Source organism: Henckelia pumila, chromosome 2 (assembly GCF_033568475.1).
Source record: "Henckelia pumila isolate YLH828 chromosome 2, ASM3356847v2, whole genome shotgun sequence".
NCBI classification, from domain to species: Eukaryota; Viridiplantae; Streptophyta; class Magnoliopsida; order Lamiales; family Gesneriaceae; genus Henckelia; species Henckelia pumila.
The window spans coordinates 106,835,791-106,853,716 of NC_133121.1; the positions used below are offsets into that span (position 1 = coordinate 106,835,791).

General features: G+C 37.5%; 2 protein-coding genes across 3 annotated transcripts; both read left to right on the forward strand.

Annotated features, from left to right (window-relative positions):
- The first annotated feature begins 52 nt into the window (after window positions 1-52).
- LOC140881513 (PRA1 family protein A1) lies at window positions 53-3,645 on the forward strand. Of its 2 annotated transcripts, XR_012149974.1 has the most exons (9): window positions 53-438; window positions 1,003-1,043; window positions 1,194-1,272; window positions 1,906-1,992; window positions 2,067-2,155; window positions 2,254-2,325; window positions 2,407-2,525; window positions 2,617-2,701; window positions 3,296-3,645. XR_012149974.1 is itself a non-coding variant. In XM_073286887.1 (8 exons), exons 1-7 carry the CDS (start codon window positions 281-283, stop codon window positions 2,508-2,510), a joined length of 630 nt encoding a protein of 209 aa, XP_073142988.1. In that variant the 5' UTR covers window positions 53-280; the 3' UTR covers window positions 2,511-2,525; window positions 3,296-3,645. The 2 variants fall into 2 exon arrangements, 1 of the variants encoding a protein (XP_073142988.1); XM_073286887.1 differs by lacking the exon at window positions 2,617-2,701.
- Window positions 3,646-8,455: 4,810 nt separating this feature from the next.
- LOC140883046 (CASP-like protein 5B2) lies at window positions 8,456-10,140 on the forward strand. The gene is made up of 3 exons (XM_073289347.1): window positions 8,456-8,886; window positions 9,556-9,688; window positions 9,826-10,140. Exons 1-3 carry the CDS (start codon window positions 8,756-8,758, stop codon window positions 10,024-10,026), a joined length of 465 nt encoding a protein of 154 aa, XP_073145448.1. The 5' UTR covers window positions 8,456-8,755; the 3' UTR covers window positions 10,027-10,140.
- Window positions 10,141-17,926: the final 7,786 nt, after the last annotated feature.

Below are 17,926 nucleotides of genomic sequence, written 5' to 3' on the forward strand. Positions count from 1 at the left end.
TTCTAGTATTTTCTATTTAAATACCACAATTTCTTAAATTTACCCTAAACCTTATTTTGCATTTTCGCAATCTCACCGATCACATTCCCCTCCATCAAATCTCTCCCGCGATCACCAATTGCACATTTGCACTCTTTCTCTTCTGCCCAAATGATTCCCTTCTTTCGTCAATTAAATAAAAATTAAATTACCTTGTTTCCTTTTTGGTTTTTGGATTGTTTGTGCTGAGGGTTTCTCTCGAACATCCGGATAAAGATATCTGGTTGATTGAATATCAGTAATGGATTGGGGAAACGTCACGACGGAGGATCTGATCGAGGCTCTGCGAGAAGTGGATTGGTCGTCGCCGCCGCGTCCGGTTTCAGAATTCTTCTCCCGATTCACTGTTCCGCGTTCTTATGCTAAATGGAACAGTCGTCTCAAGTGCAATCTATATTAGTACGATTCTTCTCTCTAATTACTCTTATGTACGTTTGTGGCGAATGTGATTACTGATTAGCTTTTTGTGTTCGAGTATGGATATCGATGAATTGTTGCGTGGATGATCAAGGACTCCCTAGGGCTAAGGGATGCTTGACTTGTCAACCGCTGCGGCGATGCTGAAATATGATTTTCGATATGAATGATTTCCAGTTTCAGTGATTTTGAGATGGTTATTCATCCATTAAATGATGTCACTCGATAGTTTTGTGATTGCAGATTGTTTGGTTTCGTGATATTGAGGACTGGTGAGGAAAGAAATATGAGAAACTGTTAGAAATATGGGTTCAATGTCTGATGTTTTTGATCTTTTGTTATCTGAAAATATAAGTAGTATCTGTATCTTGCTTTTCAGTGATAGATATGATGTATTAAGCTTCAAATTGTGAATAAATAAGGTTAAAATTACATGGTCTGAGTTTTCTGCTGTGTGTATTATTTTTTTCTCTACCTGACAAATTTATCAAGTGTTTTTTCACCGCAACTTAACTTGTTTCTTGTGTTGTTTTTATTCTGTTTCAGCTATCGGACCAATTATTTCATAATGATTGTCTTCATTCTTGGTAAGGAGCCAAAGTTGACGCTAGTAGAACTTGAATCCATGCATGCCATGCACTCATATTTCGATGTTTGGTTTCTGTACATGGCATGTGATTCGTATCTATGCTCGTCTTTGATTTCTAATGAAAGTATCTTCATGATTTGAGTTTCAGGGATGGGATTTCTACGGAGGCCACTTGCTATTGTAGCTGCATTGATGACAGCACTGAGCATTGCGTTTCTGAATGATAGGTATGAATTTCCAAAGAACCCGCCTATATGTACTGTTTTCTTATTTGGGTATTTAATCTGTAGTCAGTAAGAATTCCGAATCCGTCAGCAATATATTTAATTTATTTTTTTGCTTTCCTTATTTGGCTAGAAGTTGTTCTTGTTTCATGAAGTTTCCTGAAGGTGCAAAGTTTGATCCTGGATGTGAAAGATATACTCTAGAATCAAATGTATAACACGCAATTGGGATATGGTAGATAATGGCCTCTTACCTTAGTTTAAAACAAATTAATGTTGGTCAGCTGAAAAAATGATTCTCTGTCCCATTAACACAGAATTAGCATGTCTATAGGACACTTTTGAGAACATGGCATCAAATTGTAAACCTCTCCTGTTATGTCTCATCTTCAAGTTAAATTTGACATTATGCTCCTTTTTTGTTGTGCCATCTTGAGCTCAAGATGGCTGCAATTGCATAGCAAGTACTATAGGCTATGAAGAAACGGTCAATTGTAATTTGAAATATGTGGGCTGGTCAGGTCAATATAATGGTTTTGTCTTTCCGTGCCCTGTGAAGCCCTCCACCTGCCTTGATTATGTGAAGCTAGAGCTGATCCATTTAGATACCTTATTTGTTGATAAATTTCCATACAGCTTTGCAGGTACTTTCAGTGAAAAGGTTACGAGAACTGTTAGGAAGTTTTCTCCACATTTAGCTGCCAAAATGAGGCCTCCGCTGACGTAAGTTCATTTTCAACTTAGAAAATGTTAAGCATCCTAACGCTGTCCCTGACCTGGATATGTCATTTATTTAGTCCTGTAATTCGTGGGCGACCATCTGCAAAAAGAGCAATTCATGTATGTGGACAACCTCGTTGGGTATTTGTCTTGTTATCTTCTGTGGGTAAGGAATTTTTTAGCTCTTTCCATCCTTAAAGGAGTATCATCTGAAGAGTAAGCTTGTGATGATTGATTGATTTCTCTATAATATTCTGCTTGCAGTTGGTTTCTTCTTCTGGTTTGTTTCTTGTGGCCTTCTTACTCTCTTGTGGGCACTCGCAATTGGGCTTCTTGGTAATTTTTTTTGTGGTTTTTTTTTTCCTTAGTGGTTCTAATGGTTTGCCTCTAATTGTGAAATCCCCTCTTCCTCCTCAGCCACCCTACTGCATGCAAGCTTTAGAACACCAAATCTCAAAGCTCGTCTGAACACATTCCGCGAGGAATTCCGTGCAGTTTGGCGCAACTATAGTGAACTGTAGCTAGGGAAAGAGCAAGTCAGTTTTTTTTCCTTTGATCATCCTCTATTTAATCTCTGTCTTCTTTATATATTTTGTTGGTCTTATAACTTCTATCTTGTTTGTGTAGTTGCACAATTGTTTCAAGGGGGATTATTTTTCTTTCTAATCTCAAAATGTGGAAAATATTTATGTTCTCCGGAGTGTTTATGTTGGTACGATGCCTCATGTATTATTACTTTATCTTAAAATTCATCGTTTTCTCTGTCTATGATGTTGGGGAAACAGCATAGGCGGGGGTAGTGCTTAACTAAAGAACTCAGCTTCAGTGTTACTATCTGTATATAATGGAATTAATAGTCTGAATATCATGGTACTGCTAGTTAGTGTAAAAAATGAGGAAATAGTGGAAGCAGTCTCACCATTGGTTCCAAAAATTATGGCGTCTGTTGAAAAACAAGCTGCCAATTAACAGCTGTATTTAATATAGCATACCATTCTTTCAGTTTCTAAAATAAAACGTGTCACCCTTGTGATTTATTTGAAATTAATGGTTAGCATGTGTAATGAACAAGCATTTAGGCATCTCGTGAATGAGTTTTTTTTTTTTTTTTTATCAGAAACACAGTGAATGAGTTATTAGTCAGCTAGAACAAATCTTGTCTCCATTGTCATGTGATGGATCTGTTTAATCTTTCTAGTTGCCAGTGTTATGTTACCATGTGAAAATCAAATTCTCTTTTCAATATAATCTCAGGTACTAACCCTGCCGTTATAAATCTTTTGATGATATTTACTTGTTTATGTAGGGTACTTGTTCGTCAGGGTGAACAACACATCTGTTCTCGATTCACCGTTGGCTTTTCAACTTTTTTCCAAGTCGTATCCTCAATTTCAAGAAACATCCGCTGCTAAGATCTGCAGATTGGTAGAAGGTTGTAAATTTCTTGAACTCCTTGTTAGATTTCACTGGTTATTGACGATTGTATTTGGTTATGGGAAATCTTTTGGATTTTATGTTAAAGATTTCCTATTATGGTGCACTCGTTCATTGTCTACTAATTAGCGCAAGACAAAAACTCTTATGAAACGGGCTCAAGGATCATTTTTTTTAGACGGGTTTCTTGTATGGGTATCCATTAAAAAGTATTGTATTTTATATCAAAAGTATTACTTATTATTATATATATGGGTAGGGTTGACCCGTCTCACGGATGAGACCGTCTCACAGGGGTGTTACTCTTAGCGTAAATAGAACTTAATATTGCCGGGTTAAAATTGGTCTCATGACCTCGAAAAAATCGTTAGAATTCTTATTTTTTTAATTAAAAATTGTCGTCTTTGTCCATGTGGTCAATAATACGAACACAAAATCTTCTATGAGACGGTTTTACGATAAATTTTGTGAGACGAATTTTTTAATTGGGTCACTCATGATAAAGTATTATTTTTATGCAAAAAATTATTATTATTTATTATAAATATGAGCATGGTTGATCTGTGAGATCGTTTCACAAAAGATTTACTCTTTACCTTTAGGTATTGTTTGAAAATAAAAAGTGGAAGTATAAAAATGAAAAATGGTTTCACTTATGCTATATTTTATATTTTGGTAGTATTTTAAAATAAAAGTGAAAATATAAAATTAGAATTGGGTTGTGTGTGAGGGTAAACGATTCCAACATTAAATTTTTATCATTTTCAGAGAATCAAAATCTTAATACGATCAGTTTTTGGATTTTAGTTATATTATGTTGGATGTATAAGTGTGTCATGCGATCAAATGAATATTCACGATTGTAAGGAATGAAGTGTGCAGATTTAATTAATCGATCCACAACGACCCAAATAGGACCATACTGTCTAGAGGTCACGGGCAAGTGGGTGACAAAGTCTATATTCAAATGTTCCCACTCTCATTCGGGAATCTCTAGAGTCTGAAGTACGTCACCTGGTCGTCTATGCTCGGTCTTGATTTGCTGACAGACAAGACATTTAGAAATGAATTGATACACACTTCGCTTCATTACTTTCCACCAAAACCTAGATCGCAAATCATTATATATCTTCATGCTTCTAGGGTGAACTGTTAGTTGACTTTTATTAGCGTGTGCTAAAATATCATTTCGCAATTCAGCATCATCATGCACTACCACTTGATTAGACAAACACAATAATCCATTAGATTCAAAATGAAATCCAGATGTATTCCCCGTATTGGCTAAACGTGTCAATCTCTTTGTCGTAACATCAAACATTTGAGCATCTTTAATCCGAGAACACAAAGCTGGCTCAGCTAGAAGGGGATACAAAGCTAACGTAGAATTTGAGTTTAACACATACACAAAATTGGTTTTTTTAAAAAAAATTAAAATATCAAGAATTATTTTTTTTATGATACCGTCAAACACAGGATGTTCTATGCTCCATCGGGTGCTCTTCATTCGGTGGATCTTGGCCCTTCATTGGGCATGGGACCCACACATTTATGATACCGTCAATCACGGTGCGGTTTGACGGTTTTTTAGAAGAAATTAAAATCGAATTGCCAATTGCGGTTCGGTTATATTTTCTTTTTTTTTTGCGGTTTTATATGTAAAATTGTTTTGGCGGTTTTTTGCGATTTTTTGCAGTTGCGGTCGGTTTGCGGTTTTTTATTAAGTCTCGGACCCTTCATATAGTCTTTCTATTTAACCATGCAACCATAACAAATAAACACTGTACATAGTATTTCTTTAAAAAAAATACAAATTTAGTTTAAACATACCAACCATTTGTCACTTTCAAACTTTAATCACTAGACATGTGATCTTGCTCTAAAACTCCTTCATCTACTAGAGAAAAGAATCAAAATCTTCAACTGTATAAGTAATACAAATATAAGCATAATTAAAGTAAAACAATAATGCCTATTGCCTAATAACAATAAATTTAAGAAATTTTACCTATTGTTTTTCGTGTGCAAATAATGATTGCTATATGTTTAATTCTAGTAAATATAAAATATTTGCAATATATTTCTCAATCCTCACGCTAAGTAAAACCTTAAATAAATAAAATTATATACCACGGTTCGGGGCGGTTCGATTTTACCAAAATATTATAACCGAACCAACATGGCGGTGCGGTTCTTTGTTTTTTTTTTTTTAAACCGCGGTTATTTTGAAAAATGAGATACAACGGTTTGGGGCGGTTCGGGCGGTTTTTGAAAAAACTTGATCACCCCTAGCTAGAAGGGGATACAAAGCTAACGTAAATTTGAGTCTAACACATACACAAAATTGATTTTTTAAAAAAAAATTAAAATATCAAGAATTATTTTTTTTATGAACACGGGATGTTCTATGCTCCACTGGGTGCTCTTCACCCGGTGGATCTTGGCCCTTCATTGGGCATGGGGCCCACACATTTATGTGGGCCCCATGCTGAATAAAGGGCAGATGCTGCACCGAGTGAAGAGCACCCGGTGTAGCATAGAACCTGCCGTCAAACACTATCTTGATGGATTTGTACGAACATATAGAAGCAGTTGGTTCATGTTAGTTGCTACACGCCTCCTCCCCCATAAACCAGGCTTAACCTCAATATTTCAATTAACTACAAATCATCAACCCTATATCTTGATATTTACTCATGTATATCTTGACATTAATTACTACAAGGTTTTTTCGCGTATCTTGTATCTTTTTAAAAATAGTTGAGAAAACATTTACCTTTCATACAATCAATGACCAAATAACACTTTCTATTGAACCGTTGTCAGCCACCTTCATATATTTGTGAAGAATTATCATAAATAAAGGGGCTAATTGCATCCACACCCCTTGTGAAAAGTCTAAAAAACATAAAACCCTCTGTGTAAAATTAATAGCATGTTAGACCCTATGTTTTAAAAAAATTAGCATAAAAACCTCTATGAGAGGGTATAAATGTGTCTGAATTTGTATAACATAGGGGTGAAATGTGCTACATTTTAAAAAAAATGAGGGATGCATTAGCCTATTAATATTTCTTAAGGGATTTTATACTTTTTAGACTTTTCACAGGGGGTGTGGATGCAATTAACCCTAAATAAAGAGATAAAAACGGGTACTTAAAAGAATTGTTGCTTATTATGTGACTTTTGTGGTCTTTGGGGGCACGTGAAGAGTTACGTAACCATTTATATATATATATAACTTGAGTTCCCAGTTTTTAGTCTTGCAAATTACTTGTGAGTTTCATGTCCTGTATATTTTTATTATTATGATGATGATGATGATGTTTTAAAATGCTAGTAATGTAATTTCTGTGCTTTAATTTTGTACTCAGCTTAATAGAATTTTTTTCAAAACAATGTTACTAGTAGCTCGAAAATATATGCCCCCATTATTTTGATATATTTTTTTTCTATTAGATGGACTCGTGCAAAAATTGCCAACCGGAAATTTCAGAAATCTTTAGTTTATTTGGAGATCCAAGGCACTTGTGTATGCTTCATACATCAGTAAATAGCTGTCTCCACGAAAAGCAAAACGTATAGAAAGTTGAATTCTGAAAGTATTATCGAACTAAAGATTACATATGTATCGCTGTTTCCTTAATCTCACAGACTGGCTGGCCCCATGTTTTCTCCCTCTCTTTCAAGCCAACTCCATGTGTACAGTACATATTCCATTATTATTCCCTCCCCTCTCGCAACCGATACCTTTTATATTCCCATTTCCCCATAATTACATGCTTAATCACAACTGTTAATTGATGCTAGCTAATTAATCATGGGTTTTTTTTTTTAATCTGTGGAACAATATACGTCTCGATATTAAGCCGATGAGGGGCGTACGTACGTGGGCTCGATCAAATATGGGATATTACTTGAATTGGGCTCAAGCTGTTGCGACGGCTTGCGGCTTCATGCTGTTGATTGGGTTGGCGTGCTGCTGTCTCGGCAGCAAGCCTCGGAGGCACGGGGATACTAGCAGCAGCACCGGGGCTTGTGGTTGCGACGGTGGTGTGTGAAGTGAAAGTCCGATCAAATATACGTTCGGGGAAAGGCTAGCTAACCATACGTTTATTGATTTGGTTACTTTATTCGGGGGAAGTTCCATCGTGAAGATTATTGCATATATAGTGTTCTTTTCTTCTTTCATCTTCTGTTTTGGCTTATAGTTAAAATAGTATTGGATTTGATTGATAGATTATAGTTTATTTGATTTTATTGATGTAAAATAAATAGTTAATATATGGATAAATAATATGGTGAGAAAAACATGGGATGAGATGAATGAGTTATACATATATTAGTAATATGGTGAACACAATGATGCCTAAGGATTAAAATAGGCTCGAGTTTGGTTCAAGTTTTAGTCATGAAGCTCGAATTTACCTTGTTGAATGTACGTAAAAGCTCGAGCTCTATTCGTTAATAGCTTATTTATCATATTTAAAGAGCTTGAATCGAATCGAGTCCAAACTTGATTTTCATTCATTCGAGTCCATCCAAAAACAGTCACGATCTTGATTATGAGTGAGTTTTTTATGAGACGATCGTACATATTTTTATTTATCAAACGAATCAACTTTCTTTTGTTTATAAAAAAAACAATATTTTCAACATATTATTTTTTACGAGTGAACCAAATAAAATGTTCATCTCACGAATTTAACTCATGGAATCGGCAACTCTGTTTTTGTGCTTGCGATACTTCACGAGACATTCTAAAATTAATTTATTTTTTAATAAATAAAATGGTGAATTTAACTTTGATATGCACAGAAATCAGAATAATCAACGAACCGAATTATACGGAACATACAGAAGACAAATTGGTCCCGACCGAGACAAACCATTAAATGAGGAGATTAAAATAATAATAATTATTAACACGCAATTTCAGTCGCTGTTACAGTGTTCTTTCTCCATTAAATATTAGTAATGACTCTGAAAATCGAAGTTTATGAACGTTAACAAGTCAAAAGATACATACTATATGACACAGCCCATCAAGATTTTTTGTCATGATTTTCTTGGAACGAACCCCCAACGGTTCTTTATCACTCCCAATCCAACCAACTCCATTCACGCATTCTGAGCACTACACAAGCGAATTTTGGAATCGTATGCATTCGGAGAATAGTTTATTGAAATGGGTTTGCGAAAATGGTGGTAATCGGAGGAATCTAGGCGTTTGGAGAGGGCCCTTTGCTCTTTTTTCCATTTCTTAGGAGAAGGGCCCTTCAGATTTGAAGCAAGTAAATACATTTTTTTGTTTTTGTTTTTGGAAGTAAAGATGAAGGATTTGTTTGGAAGTCCAGGAACTGTGAGTGGCTTGCTGTTAAGAATTGGGCAGTGCTTATTTGCAGCTGGCTCCATTGGAGCTATGGTTTCTGCTCTTGGGTTTTCTAACTTCACCGCTTATTGGTAAATCTGATTTCTCTTATTTATTGCTTATTGATTTTTTTATTTTTTTTTGCGTTGAGTTAATTGGCAACATCCGCTTTTGATTTTACTGTAAGCCAGATACATAGGATCTGTTGCTACATGATGTTGAAAGTTCAATTCTTGCTTGATCTTGGTTTGCTTGGAAAGCATGGGAATGGCTTGAAATTATTACCTTTGTTTTGGTGATAGCTGAATTTGCAGCATCTTGAAATACATTTTGGGAATTTAAGGTTGTTTATCACATTTGAATGCTGGCCTGGAAATGGTAATAACTGACTGGGACAGTTGATTGATTAAGGTGCTTAGGTTATGTTGATGGAAAAGACCTGGCGTGTCTGCCGTTGTGGAGATTTGGAAACTTGGAAGTTAACTAAAAAAGTATTTTGTTGGTTGCAATCGGTTTGATCTCTGGCCATACCGATTTCAGTCGAGGGGCTGAATTCGTGGTTGAATATACATGCAATCTTCTTCTTTTCCAATTGTTGGTTTGTAATTTATAAACAAGAGGTATACAAGAGACTTCCTTTCAAACTGCGATAACAATACATGCTGTAAATATGGAGCCTGGTGCCTGTTGATTGCTTTTTCAATGAGGTTTGTTGAATCTACTCATTTCATTGTTTTGATTCGATTTGGCTTTGGATTCAGCTATCTTATTGCATCGATGGGGCTTCAAGTTTTATGGAGCTTTGGACTAGCATGTCTTGATATGTATGCTTTGCGGATAAAAAGAGACCTCCATAGTCCTGTTCTAGTGAGCCTGTTCGTTGTTGGCGATTGGGTAATTTCTGCCGGACGCCCTTTATGTTCTACTTGCTGCATCGCTGAACACCCTTCCCCTTGCTTGATGTGATCCAGCTGTTCTTCCTAGTTCATTCGCGACTTTTTGAATAATTATATTATAATACTAAAATGCAGGTAACAGCGACATTATCGCTTGCTGCTGCGTGCTCGTCAGCAGGGATTGCAGTTTTATATGCGAAAGACTTGAAGTTTTGCACTGGTCCGACACATCTTCCATGTAACAGATTCGAGCTCTCTATAGCTCTAGCATTTCTCACATGGTTCCTTGTTGCAGTGTCGTCTTATGTAATGTTTTGGATATTGGCTTCAGTTTGAACGTTGAAATTTTCACCGCGTGTTTTACATGTTTATTTGCCACGAACGGCATCGGTTGGATGAAGACCGATACTACACGATATCCCCGTGATCGTTTATCACGAAAATTTGTTTCTTCTAGTTTCTGTCAGTTTCTTCTTGAAATCATTTGATCTTCTCTTGATATAATCAATACTATATCGAAGTAATTGTTGATGTGATTCGAGATTTCGAGTTAAATTTGAGAAGCACCTTACTTGAGCTCGACTTGGAAAAGTTTTTATACTCGAGCTCAGTCAAGTGGAGTGTTTTAACCTTGAATTAGACTCGATTAATTTTCTAGAAATTCGAATTCAAAGTTCACAAGCTGATGTTGTAGAGCTTGCTTGTAACATTGACGAACGGCCCAAACCACCGAGACATTTATCGAGATTCGAGGGAGCAGAAAGCCCAGAAACAGTAGGCCCGAGTTATAGAAATTTGTGGAACGTGCTGCATGGTGGGCCTTCTCTTTTGAGAGCTAGCTCGGCTAATCAAATCAGGCCCTAATTTTCGAAGCTAGTGGTATGAGGTTGTGTGTTAATTTTCATTCATGTTGAGAATTGGGTTTGAAAAGTATATGTCGTATTGTGTTCTGATCATATAGTTACTTTTTAGTATTACACACACATGTTAACTCTTGTTGAACTTGAATACACATGTATCTGAAACGGAGTCTTATGAACTAAAAATCAATAATCACTAATTTTTAGAGTTTCTAAAAATTTAGGAACAAAAAAATATATAATCACTTATATTTAGAAGTTGCAAATTAATATAAATTTTATTTTTATTTTTTTTTATCTGCTAGAGGAGTCAACTCGGTCTTTGGTCAAAATTAAAATTAATATTTTTAAAATAAAAAATAAAAATAATATTTTCACTCAAATCAACATATATTACACAATATTTTTTTATAATCAGGGGAGTAACAGGATAATATTTAACTGAACCGAATCGATTCGTCTGAAATCCAAATCTAAAAATCGAACCGAATTCAACGGTTTGGTTAAAAACCGAATTTTATTCGGTTTTTTGCTTCGATTTTTTATTTTAACCGAAATTTAATTTTTTTTTTACTATTTTCGTTAGTTTTTTGTATTTATTATTATTTATTTTATTAATAAAAATAAAAATGATTTTAAAAAAATTAAAAAAAAAAGAAGAAATAACAGTTCTGGTTCGGTTAATCAGGAGAAAAAACCGAACTAAAAAACCAAATATCAAACAAACCGAATTTTTGGTTCGATTTTCGATTTCGATTCAATTCGAGCGGTTAATCAATCCGTAAACACCCATAGTTGGTAGCAAGCCAAAAGCTTAATTCAATTCAACACGGCAAATAGTGCAGCAATTCTGAAGCGTATGTGTGAGATGTGGTGTAATGCTAGTGCAAGAAAATACAAATATTTATGACACATGGGCTGATATACCCCATAAATTATGCAAGAGTCCAGAGCCGTACCTGAGTCCTGTGGCGAAAATAAAATATTGATTTTCTTATATTACAATAAAGGTAAACACAAATAATAAATATGATAAACAATATATAAATACACTATAAACAATATATTACATCAATAATATGTCCACAAAGATTTGAAACAATGACATAAATATTATTCATATAGATATTTTAGATGCGCCAATATTTTTTAAATTTGTGTATTCTAATTAATATACCTTGTAATATTTTTTTATCAAATATAATTCTTGATTAGTTCAACTTAAGAAGCTATTTTTTGCTCATATAATTTTTCTTGATATGATTAACAAAATTGTATGTGCAATTTTAGTATTTAAAAATAAATTATTCAGATTGTCAAATATTGTAATATATCAGTTACTCTTTCTCATTTGTTTAATAGCATCTTAATACAATTAACTCCAAACACAACTCCTCACTATTAGTGTCTGAACGGCTATTGTTACTAAAAAAATAGTTGAAACTTCATAAAAGAGTCCTTCAATCTTAAAGTTTATTTATTAATTTCTCCATTTGTTTTTTTAAAAAAACTCAGAAGTTTCTTGATATTGCTTAAAACCGAATTTGAAAAAAAGATGTTGAACAATTATATATAAAAAAATTAAAATTGGTATTATTTTTATTTAACATTCGTTATATTTTTTTTTTTTAGATTTCAATGAACGTCATCTTAGCATGTATATATAATTTTTTTAAAAAAATTGGGCCCCTTCCAAAGTCGGGCGAGGCGGAGGCCTCTTTGACGAGAGCCCATTTTTGCGCTGGTCTGCTTTTGTTGATAACAGAACTAACAAAAATCTAAAATTTTTTAGTAAATAATAATTCTCTTAACATATAGTTAGGGTTGTGTCAGAAATCCATATAACAAAACTAATCTCATTCATAATATTTGAATTAAGGATAAAGTGATTTCAGTTTGTCTTGAATACATATTTTTTTTTGTTGAAAGATTGTCTTGAATACATATTAAGATGCCGAGAAGATACTAGATTGTGAATTATAACGTGGCTGGCTGATGATTCTTTAACAAGTAAAGTCGAATGAAATCTAAGTCTCGACTTGATTATAAAATAAATAACGTATGTAAAAATGTTGAAATTGATGTTGTCTCTATCATATTGGGGCGGTTACCATTGAGCTGTCGTGTCTCCCAACTTGGGAACATCGCACCGTCACATTGGTCGCTCAACAGTTTACTTCAATTTTGTCATGTAAACTTTTACCAGTTATACAAATCACATTTGTTATGCTTAAAAAAATTAGTCAGATAAACAATCGATGCCGAATCACTAAATTACACTGCAATTCATGTATAAAAGAAAGACTTTTGCAAGCAATTTAAATAATAGAAGTGATCGCCCCTCTTGTCGCTTCATTTTTCCTATTAGCGGTATATGATCATCTTCCGATGCGATATCGGATGTGCAATAATGATTTAATTTTAATATTTTTTCATATGATATCAATAATCGTGATATATATTGATTTTTCATTTATATACATTTTTTAATGAAAATATACATCAGTCCATGACTAGCAAAATCAGTATACGTAGCGATATCATGGATAGATTGAGTTTAAACTACTTTAAGTGTTTAACATTGAGGTTTACTCAAATGCGCACTGAATAATAGCGCCATTAAGTAATATATATATATATATATATATATATATTGATGATGGTTGTAAAACCAGGGCCCGGGCTATCAGGGTAGTGTTGTGGGCCTGACGTGGTGACCGGGCTAATAGAAGTGATATATGAGCTGCCCCTCCTTAATCAAGATGAACTGCACACCAAAGAAAGGGATAAAAAGCACGTTAGTGGGACGCCGGAGGAAGTTCCGGCGGGGCCACTTCGATGCTTAAGTTAGACTTAGAAATAGAGTGGGCTTTTTAGAGAAAACGAGTATAGTGCTTTTCAACTTTAGGTGAACATACCTCTACCAATATCTGTGACCAGATATTTAAAGGCCTTGGAATGAGAGTGTCCTTCCGCAATTCCAGGGTAGTGGCCACGATCTGGATCGTGGGTGTGGTAGTTGCCCATGTTTGCCTGTCACGTACGATGAACCCGGAAAGCTTGGGTTGGTGATAATCGTGGGGATCATGCCCCTAAAACACGGGCCTTATATAAGTCCTGCAGACCTGGTATTCCGGGTTCCTGAGGCTACTGGGCTACCTTAATACAGCCCTACCACTCCGGGTCATTCGTGTCACGGGCCCCCTGGCTTACCGGGACATCACTATAATATTTCAGAGCTGACACTGCTTTCTCCGCTTTATCCATTGCGCTAGCCGCTTGCAGCCCGGTTTTCCGCCGCCCTTAACTCACCCGTAGTGGTGGCTAGAGCATCTCGAGCCTGCCCTAGATCAGCTTCAGAGCGGGCACGATCCAGCTGAGCAGAGTGAAGACTTTGCTCGGCCGCCTCCAGGGCTGAACGGATACTAGACGCCACTTGATCATGACTTTGTTGTGCCATCATCAAGTCTTGTTCCAGCTTTTTGATCAACTCCGCGGCAGCCCGAGATTTCTCAGCCTCTACGTGTGCCCGATCAGTCTCAATCCGACCAAATTTGGTCGCATCTTCATAGCTGTCCACCAGCATATGCAGTCCCTGAAAGCAGAGGTGTTAGAAATAGAAAACATGACACGTTCGAGACTAGAAGAAGTAAACTTACGAATATAACCCGGTTGGTGCCCTCGAAATACTTCACGGTTGGGTTTTGGTTGTAGAGGTGGAGCTGCTCCGCAGAAGTCAAGAGGTCCTTCAGCATCCGCACTCCCCGGCCAGAGGCCCCGGCTTGGAATATATTTTCCCTTGCACCAAAGGGACTAGATCCCTGGGCAGCCTGGTAAAAGGGGGCCAATGGGGGGAAGGAGGGAGAGGAAGGAGCCACCTCTTCTGGTTCACTAAGAATGACTATTTCTGGCTCCTCTATGGTTTTCCTCTTCCGCGTCAAAGGAGAGGAGGGACCGGTAGCAGAAGGAGCCGGCTCATTCGTCCACCCTGCCTCCACAGATGGAAATGGCAGGGGTATGGCAGAAGGTGAAGGAGCGGCGACCTCGGAGATGACAACTGCAGTGGCAGCCTCCTCACCTAGGCCTTGTTGAGCCCTGCGTTCCTCCGCTAGTTGAAGAACTCGGGCCTTTCTCGCTGCCTCTACAGCCCTGGCTTCTTCCTTTTCCCGGGCAGCTGCCTTCTCGGCTGCCCATTTCTGAGCAAAGGCCTGCTTCATCAGTCGAGATTTTTTCTTCTTAGGCGGGGCTGGGGATGCTGCGCAAAAATGATAAAAATCGGTACATTACAAACAGCATGTAAGAGAAGCAAATACATGGTAACAGTAAAGCATACCAGGGACTGGGGCCGACTCATCATATTCATCAATAATCCGATCAACCGGATCAGTTACCCGGGCACCCAGCCCGTAATCATTCAAACTTTTTTCCTCCAGGAGAGGGGCTGAAGAAAACTTTTGGTTTTCCACTAGCTCTTGGGTTCGGAGGTAGGGCTCCTCCAACTTATAATTTTTAGGGAGCTCGGGTTGAGGAGGAAGGGCCGTCAAGAATTGGGTAGGTCTGGTTCGGGCACCAGGGAGTTGAATATAAAAGAATCTCTCTTTCCATCCCTTCCACGAGGACGGGGTATCATCTAGAAACCGGGCATTCTGCCGGGCATTCAAAGAAAAAGCCATCTCCGTGAAATGGCAGGCATAATAGTAGTGAAAGATGAGAGGGGTGATGGCTAAGTTGTTCGCTTTAAAAAGAACATAAGTGGCAGCCATCATGCGGAAGGCATTGAGATGAAATTGGTTCAAGGGAACCTTGTAAAAAGAAGCAATTTTATAATAAAAGGGGTGAATAGGGAAACGAAGCCCATTCCTGAGCTGTTCCCTGAAGAAGGTATAGAACCCCTCGGGCGGCTGGTCAGCCCGGCCTAGGGGCCCTGGAATGAGAATTGAATACGCCGGAGGAATGTTACCCATAAGCTTAAGTTCCTCTATGGTTTCTGGGCGGAGGGTACTGGTAAAATGGGAGAACCAGGGACCTTCGGGGTTTGGTTTGGGCAAGGGAAGGAGAGGCCCAGACTCGGATACTTTAGCCTTACCCTTGTCCTTAGAAGGCCCGATTTTAGCCTTTTTCGGACGAGAGGAGGAGGGAGCTACTGTGGATCGAACATGGGAGGTCACAGGAGGGGGAGAATCGTGGCGTAAGGCCTCGGATTCTATATCAGAGGAGCCACGAACGTGGCCACCAGAAGTTGAAGATGTGGAATTCGACATGTTCAAAGGACAAGGAAACTTTAAGATGAGATAGATAGAAAACTTACAGAAGAAAGCAAGCTACGCGGAGTCGCCGGAGCCGGAGAAGTTTGGTAGCAGGGAGGGAATACGTGAATAGGGAAGGTAAAGAAGAAGTGAAGGAAGGGGGTTTTGTTTTTATAGGCGAAGAGCTTTAATGCTGGCCGTAGATGAAAAGATGATCGAAGGGTAAGGATGATCTTGGGAAGTTGAACCGGGCAGCGTAATGATCACGCGGGCAGTCGAAAGGACAGATAACGGCTTCTGACACCTGCCCGTCTTTTCAAAATTCTAGGGTTAACGTCGGCCCTACGATTTTTGGACATTACTGAACGATACACCTACAAGGCCGGGGTAGCAAACCTTTGAACAGCTAGGGGCAGGACTGTAAGTCAGGACAGGGAGTAAGACTCTAGCCCGACTATTTTTGGCCTGAGTAGTGATGCCCCGGCAAGACAGGGGAGCAGGGCCGCATATGCCCTGGGGAACGGGGGCATAAACAGTCATGGATTACAGGGTTGTATTAAAGCAAGGGTGGCGGAACTGTACGTCGGGACAACGATTAAGACTTTAGCCCGACTATTTTTGGGATGAGTAGTGATGTCCCGATAAGCCAGGGGGCCCGGGACACGAATGACCCGGAGTGGTAGGGTTGTATTAAGGTAGCCCAGTAGCCTCAGGAACCCGGAATACCAGGTCGGCAGGACTTATATAAGGCCCATGTTTTAGGGGCATGATCCCCACGATTATCACCAACCCAAGCTTTTCGGGTTCATCGTACGTTACAGGCAAACATGGGCAACTACCACACCCACGATCCAGATCGTGGCCACTACCCTGGAATTGCGGAGGGACACTCTCATTCCAAGGCCTTTAAATATCTGGTCACAGATATTGGTAGAGGTATGTTCACCTAAAGTTGAAAAGCACTATACTCATTTTCTCTAAAAAGCCCACTTTATTTCTAAGTCTAACTTAAGCATCGGAGTGGCCCCGCCGAAACTTCCTCCGGCATCCCACTAACGTGCTTTTTATCCCCTTCTTTGGTGTGCAGTTCATCTTGATTAAGGAGGGGCAGCTCATATATCACTTCTATTAGCCCGGTCACCACGTCAGGCCCACAACACTACCCTGATAGCCCGGGCCCTGGTTTTACAACCATCATCATATATGATAGCTTTTTTATGTGAATATAATCTACATTTTCTCATAATAAAATATTATATGTTTTTTTAGGAGATTAATAAAATATTATAGTTGACAACATATATTCATACTTCAAAACAACTACAGTAATGAACACTCTAAAAAAAAAAACTACAGTAATGAAAAATGTTATCCTTTGATTCAAAAAAAAAAAAAAAAAAAAACACACACACACACACGACAACTAGAGTAATGAAATATACGGATTGTTGATTGTTAGATACGCAACTTGGCTGAATTTTATAAGGAGGCAGACGCACAAACTCAACTTATCGAATACTGAATATGTTCACTGAATCTAGAAGAGTCAGTGATGCAATCTATGTTTAATTATGAGTAATTAGTGCGATTTAGTCAACGTAAAGATAAAATAAAGCCTATGAATTGACCAATAATATACATTTCGATTATTGGTATATGCTTACTGGAAACGTTGTCTTCATCTGATACGTTCTATTCAATTATTGGAATATTATTTTAATTAATTAACTCTGATTAATTGACTATGATATGGACGGCTTTTGAATTTTTGGCTTCTGCTTTTACATCAAACATCAACTGCTTTCGTTTTGTTTTTTAATAAAATTTTACAGCTCTCGGATCCAAACTCATCAAATGATTTTTCGGTTGGAATTGAATTATTTGATGGAAATTGTACAAGTCAAAATGGATTTGTAGTTTGATGTGAATATTTTAGTTATGGAAATGTGTAGCTGTTGGGACTTGGATTCGGTCTAACCAAATGGTTTGAAATTTGGACATTCATTGAATTTCGTATTTTCTATTTGTAAAAAAGGTTGACTTCGAAGGGGACCTCATCTCATATAAGTCAGAGATCCATTGGCTCATGCGGGGTTAAATCGAAAGATGTGCACGAGTAGGCAGGGACCT

What these genes read in the sequence shown, in the direction of transcription:
- LOC140881513 (XM_073286887.1), top strand. Translation starts at nt 281, where the DNA reads ATGGATTGGGGAAACGTCACGACGGAGGATCTGATCGAGGCTCTGCGA. An exon ending in CTCAAGTGCAATCTATATTA is followed by an intron (nt 439 to 1,002) that starts GTACGATTCTTC and finishes ATTCTGTTTCAG; the next exon opens with CTATCGGACCAATTATTTCA. An exon ending in ATTGCGTTTCTGAATGATAG is followed by an intron (nt 1,273 to 1,905) that starts GTATGAATTTCC and finishes ATTTCCATACAG; the next exon opens with CTTTGCAGGTACTTTCAGTG.
- LOC140883046 (XM_073289347.1), top strand. Translation starts at nt 8,756, where the DNA reads ATGAAGGATTTGTTTGGAAGTCCAGGAACTGTGAGTGGCTTGCTGTTA. An exon ending in TCTAACTTCACCGCTTATTG is followed by an intron (nt 8,887 to 9,555) that starts GTAAATCTGATT and finishes CTTTGGATTCAG; the next exon opens with CTATCTTATTGCATCGATGG. An exon ending in TGTTCGTTGTTGGCGATTGG is followed by an intron (nt 9,689 to 9,825) that starts GTAATTTCTGCC and finishes ACTAAAATGCAG; the next exon opens with GTAACAGCGACATTATCGCT.